The following is a 6,423-nucleotide window of genomic DNA, read 5'->3' on the forward strand; positions in this document are numbered from 1 at the left end:
TAACAAGCGGTAGAAAATGGATTAGAAAGAACAGATTTAAAAAAAATAATGATACAAAAATAAAAGTTTTTGATGTATTTTTTTAAAACTTGGGACTTCACGCGGGCTGGATTTTGGACGCTGGCGGACTGCGGGCCGTAGTTTGGGGACCCCCGGTATAAACACTCTATGTGCAGCTGCCGTTTTGTCGCTATCTTGTGACCAACAAAATTACCTCAAACTATTAATTATATTTGCAGACGATTTGGCACATCATTTACTTATAGGAACCAATCCAAACAACCTTCCCTAGTCATGGTGCAGGAAAATAAAAAAATCAACCAGCACAAAAAGTCAACAGACATAGTCACACATAACACAACCTGCTCATTGAAACTGCTGAAAATGATGGAAAGCGCCACGCTACATAGCAACTGATGTAGTGGTCAAAGTTGGAATTGCCACAAAACACAAATGGGAGTGCCATCTAAATTCCCTCCCTACTGTATGTGTGGCGATGACGTTAGGTTTACAGTAGGGCCGCGGCCCACCAGGAGTCTAATATTATTCAATAAGTAATATTAAAGACTACATTGGACCACAAACCATGGGAATCAGCACCTCCAAGTCTGAGTCCATGGTTCTCGCCCGGAAAAGGGTGGAGTGCCATTTCCGGGTTGGGGAGGAAACCCTGCCCCAAGTGGAGGGGTTCAAGTACCTCGGAGTCTTGTGAGATCGACAGGCGGATCGGTGCGGCGTCTTCAGTAATGCGGACGTTGTATCGACCCGTTGTGGTGAAGAAGGAGCTGAGCCGGAAGGCAAAGCTCTCAATTTACCGGTCGATCTACGTTCCCATCCTCACCTATGGTCATGAGCCTTGGGTTATGTGGAGAATGCATTTATGTTTAAGAGTTATTTCTTTATTCATAGTCATGCCCATGTGGACTCTTTTTGTTTGTATCTTATGTCCGCAAGTAAATTGTGTGCTTTACCTTGAAGGGTTGGAATGTGGGAGTTGGAGTACTCCCTTTTATCTTATCTGTATTATAACGATGAGGCTGTATTCCTTTCTGGACAGGGTGGGGGTTGTTTTCGTATTCAAGAAGTTGTCTCTTCCCGTTTGAATGTCAGACCATTTCGAGATGCCGGTATGACCGCATTTGTGTGGACTAGTCTCCTAAAGCTTTAGTAAAACTTGATAATATTCCTATTCTGTCTTGATGGTCCTTCTTACTCTGCATATATGTCATCTGAAAGAACTTGGGATTGACTAGTGGCTTTAATTCCCTGAGAGGAAGACTGGTCAGACGCAACAGTTATGACCGAAAGGACAAGATCACGGGTACAAGCGGCCGAAATGAGTTTCCTCCGCCGGGTGGCGGGGCTCTCCCTTAGAGATAGGGTGAGAAGCTCTGCCATCCGGGAGGAGCTCAAAGTGAAACCGCTGCTCCTCCACATGGAGAGGAGCCAGATGAGGTGGTTCGGGCATCTGGTCAGGATGCCACCCGAACACCTCCCTAGGGAGCTTTTTTGGTCACGTCTGATCGGTAGGAAGCCACGGGGAAGACCCAGGACACGTTGGGAAGACTATGTCTCCCGGCTGGCCTGGGAACGCCTCGGGATCCCCCGGGTGGAGCTGGACGAAGTGGCTGGGGAGAGGGAAGTCTGGGCTTCCCTGCTTAGGCTGCTGCCCCTGCGACCCGACCTCGGATAAGCAGAAGAAGATGATCTTGTTAGGGACCTACTGCAGAAACGCTAGTCAAAGATCCTCTATTTAAATGCTCTATTGTTTTTAGGTATTTGCTGCAAATATTAAAGCCGTTTCCATGATTTCAACTGACCTATTTTTGTCCGTGGGTGTCGCCACTTTTCAGTAGGCAGTCAACTCATACCCTCAATGTCGCCCTTCCAGATGAGGCCCATCAAAACGGACAACAGGTAGAGCACATGCAGCTTTCTCCGCCACCTTGTGACAGGTCAGTGGCCATGTTGGATTCAAGTCAATATTATGTATGTAATGATGAGGTGATGTAATATGTAAACAATGTGTATGTAGCTATAGAATAGGGTTGTGCGGTATACCGGTACTAGTATAGTATCGCGGTACTAATGAATCAAAAACGGTACTATACTCGACTCGGCGCGTCATGATGGTTTTACAAGCAGAGGAGCACGTTCGGCAGCGCATTATCACGGAGTACTTACAAGCAGACACAGTGTGTAGACAGACAAGGGAGAATAGACGCATTTTGGCTTAAAAAGTAAAGATAAAGGTGAAGTTATAACACTGAAACACCCTCAGGAAGAGGTGCGTCCAGCCGCAGTCTGCAGTGTTTTAGCTACTTCTAAATCACTAATCCTCGCCTCCATGGCGACAAATAAAGTATGTTTCCTACAAGTATCATTATCACTGCAGGACGAGGAATAGCTAAACATGCTTCACTACACACCGTAGGAGGATACAATAGCTCACCGGCGTCACAATGTAAACAAACGCCATGGGTGGATCTACACCTGACATCCACTGTAGTGATACCAAGTACAAGAGCGTATCTAGTCGATACTACTGTGATTACATCGATATGTTTTATCGTCACAAAATCTTTTTTTCTTGTTTTGAAATTCATATTATGTTTATAAAGTCATGAAATACGTCCCTGGACACATGAGGACTTTGAATATGATCAATGTATCATCCTGTAACTACTTGATATCGGATCGATACCTAAATTTGTGGTATCATCCAAAACTAATGTAAAGTATCAAACAAGAGAAGAATAAGTGATTATTACATTTTAACAGAAGTGTAGATAGAACATGTTAAAACGGGAAATAAGCAGATATTAACAGTTAATAAGTAGATTAATAATCAATTTTTACAGTTTGTCCTTAATAATGTTGACAAAATAATAGGTAGATAAATGACACAATATGTTACTGCATACGTCAGCAGACTAATTAGGAGCCTTTGTTTGTTTACTTACTACTAAAAGACAAGTTGTCTAGTATGTTCACTATTGTATTTAAGGACAACATTGCAATAATAAACATATGTTTAATGTACACTAATATTGTTTGTTCAAATAAAGCAAATAATGCCATTTTTTGTGGCGCCCTTTATTTAGAAAAGTATAAAATATTATCGAAATACATTTTGGTACTGGTAGCAAAATATTGGTATCGGGACAACCTTAGTATAGAATGTGTAAATAATGTGTGAACATAGGCAAGTGGCGTAATGTAACAGTGACAGGGTCCAAGGCTTTGTGTGTGGGCATCAGATCTGTCCAACTGTCTCTGGTTGCCACCCCCGCCCCTTTCACCCACCCCCCACCCCCACCCTGCAGGGGCATGCGGCCATCCAGCGGGGGCCCGAGGGGCTGCCTGCCGGGGCTGGTCTCTGCGTCATCTGGCGTGTTTATGTGCCTACGATCCCGGAGCCCCCGACCCCGAAGCCCCCGGCAACGGCCACCTTGCGTGCGCCCGCGCCCCCAGCGCCACTAACCCCCGCCTTAAAGCTCAGTGGTAAACGTAGCGTTTGCACAGCAAGCCCACATGAATGGCTCTTATTTATCTCATGCACTGCTGCACGTGATGCAAGCTCGGGGCTCCATGCTTTCTCCTTATTTTTGTCACGAGAGCTGCTTTTTACAATACCCCAAAACCAGTGAAGTTGGCACGTCGTGTAAATGGTAAATAAAAACAGAATACAATGATTTGCAAATCCTTTTCAACTTATATTCAATTGAATAGACTGCAAAGACAACATATTTAATGTTCCAACTGAGAAACTTGGTTTTTTTTGTTGCAAGTAATCATTAAGTTAAAATTTAATGGCAGAAACACATTGCAAAAAAGTTGTCACAGGGGCATTTTTACCACTGTGTTACATGGCTTTTCCTTTTAACAACATTCAGTAAACGTTTGGGAACTGAGGAGACACATTTTTGAAGCTTTTCAGGTGGAATTATTTCCCATTCTTGCTTGATGTACAGCTTAAGTTGTTCAACAGTTCGGGGGTCTTTGTTGTGGTATTTTAGGCTTCATAATGCGCCACACATTTTCAATGGGAGACAGGTTTGGACTACAGGCAGGCCAGTCTAGTACCCGCACTCTTTTACTATGAAGCCACGCTGTTGTAACACTTGCAGAATGGGGCTTTGCATTATCTGGCTAAAATAAGCAGGGGCGTCCATGATAACGTTGCTTGGATGGCAGCATATGTTGCTCCAAAACCTGTATGTACCTTTCAGCATTAATGGTGCCTTCACAGATGTGTAAGTTACCCATGCCTTGGGCACTAATACACCCCCATACCATCACGGATGCTGGCTTTCGAACTTTGCACAATCCGGATGGTTCTTTTCCTCTTTGGTACGGAGGACACGACGTCCACAGTTTCCAAATACAATTTGAAATGTGGACTCGTCAGACCACAGAACACTTTCCTACTTTGCATCAGTCCCTCTTAGATGAGCTCGGGCCCAGCGGAGCCGGCGGCGTTTCTGGGTGTTGTTGATGAACGGTTTTCGCTTTGCATAGTAGTTTTAACTTGCACTTACAGATGTAGCGACAAACTGTAGTTACTGACAGTGGTTTTCTGAAGTGTTCCTGAGCCCATGTGGTGATATCCTTTACACACTGATGTCGCTTTTTGATGAATAAGGGATTGAATGTCACGGGCATTCACGTGCAGTGATTTCTCCAGATTCTCTGAACATTTCGATGATATTACGGACCGTAGATGGTGAAATCCCTAAATTCCTTGCAATAGCTCGTTGAGAAATGTTGTTCTTAGACTGTTGGACCATTTGCTCTCGCATTTGTTCACAAAGTGGTAACCCTCGCCCCATCCTTGTTTGTGAACGACTGAGCATTTCACGGAAGCTGCTTTTTAACCCAATCATGGCACCCACCTGTTCTCAATTAGCCTGTTCACCTGTGGGATGTTCCAAATAAGTGTTTAAAGAGCATTCCTCAACGTTCTCAGTCTTTTTTGCCACTTGTGTCAGCTTTTTTGAAACATGTCGCAGGCCTCAAATTCCAAATGAGCTAATATTTGCAAAAAATAACAACGTTTACCAGTTCGAACGTTAAATATCTTGTCTTTGCAGTCTATTCAATTGAATATAAGTTGAAAAGGATTTGCAAATCATTGTATTCTGTTTTTATTTACCATTTACACAACGCGCCAACTTCACTGCTTTTGGGTTTTGTAAGACCAAGATAGGACATGGTCACCCTCTACAAACATGAGTGTTTATGAGCACGTCTTCAACAGTTTACACATGGCTGCTCCATGTTCCATCATGCTGACGTCTGAGTGTCTGAATGCAACACCAGACTAAATGACCTCCTTCTCTCGTTGTTGTTGTTGTTGTCGTTGTTGTGTCACTCCCACCAGTAAGCAACAGAGGGCGTCAATGAGCTCAGAGGACACGGAGTCCGGTAGGAGCAGTCCGGATCGTCAGCGGCGCTCCCCGAAACGACGGCTGATGAACCGCAGGAGTGCGTATATCTCACTTAAGATGTTATTTGTCATAATATTCCACCCAAAATGCATTTTCCAAACTAATAGATATTTATCAACCAGGTTGGCCGGGAGCTCATCACTCATCCAACAATTGTCTGGAGGAAACGTCTGGAGGCATTCTGGACAACCAGTCTGACGCACAACTGGTCAAACTGGTGAGCAATAAGCAGTATAATGTTCTTTCTTCATTTTTTTCGTACTCCTAATAATAATAATAATAATATATTTTATTTGTAAAAAATCACTTAACATTGAGTAAACAACATCAAAGTGCTACAGTGTATTAAAAAATATATAAAATAATTAAAAATAAAAACTAGAACAGCCTAATAGCTAGAACTAGTATGCATATATCTAAAAAAAAAAAGGCTTTTTGAAAAAGATGGGTTTTTAAGCCTTTTTTTAAAAGCATCAACAGTCTGTGGTGCCCTCAGGGGGTCAGGGAGAGCGTTCCGCAGACTGGGAGCGGCGGAGCAGAAAGCCCGGTCTCCCATTGTTCGTAGCTTTGTCCTCATAGGTTACTCCTTGTCAAAAGCTGAGGTGCATTTCAATTCAGCAACCCCTGAAATAACCACTTCAGAATTCACAGGTCATTGAATCCATCGCAACTCGACTCTTAGACTTAGATAGGACAGCTCGAGTTTGAGAGGATAATGCAGGACCCAGAGAAACTGTAACCTCTTTAAGTGGGGACATGCCCAGACAAAGACGCTTTTGCTCTATTGTGGTGCAAAACCACCACAACTGTCGCCTTTGGATCCTGCACCATGCTCTCAGACTGGAGCTGTCCTATCTGATCCTGGGAGCATGGACTGTTCACTGGCATCCACCACGGGGGATTACCTTGTATGTTGGTATGATTCCAACTAAACTTCCCAGAATGCAACAACGTCACAGGATCATGTCAAGTG

The 6,423-nt window shown here is 43.7% G+C and overlaps 1 protein-coding gene across 3 annotated transcripts in view; it reads left to right on the forward strand.

The window, feature by feature from the left end:
- mcf2a (MCF.2 cell line derived transforming sequence a) overlaps window positions 1-6,423 on the forward strand; it is a 131,637-nt gene that overhangs the window by 118,199 nt on the left and 7,015 nt on the right. For all 3 annotated transcript variants that reach the window (XM_061930616.2, XM_061930617.2, XM_061930618.2), the window contains 3 exons: window positions 1,892-1,955; window positions 5,384-5,487; window positions 5,573-5,667. In XM_061930616.2, coding sequence (XP_061786600.1) covers window positions 1,892-1,955; window positions 5,384-5,487; window positions 5,573-5,667 — 263 coding nt within the window. The remainder of the gene's footprint in view (window positions 1-1,891; window positions 1,956-5,383; window positions 5,488-5,572; window positions 5,668-6,423) is intronic.

This window comes from Nerophis lumbriciformis, linkage group LG36 (assembly GCF_033978685.3).
Source record: "Nerophis lumbriciformis linkage group LG36, RoL_Nlum_v2.1, whole genome shotgun sequence".
NCBI classification, from domain to species: domain Eukaryota; kingdom Metazoa; phylum Chordata; class Actinopteri; order Syngnathiformes; family Syngnathidae; genus Nerophis; species Nerophis lumbriciformis.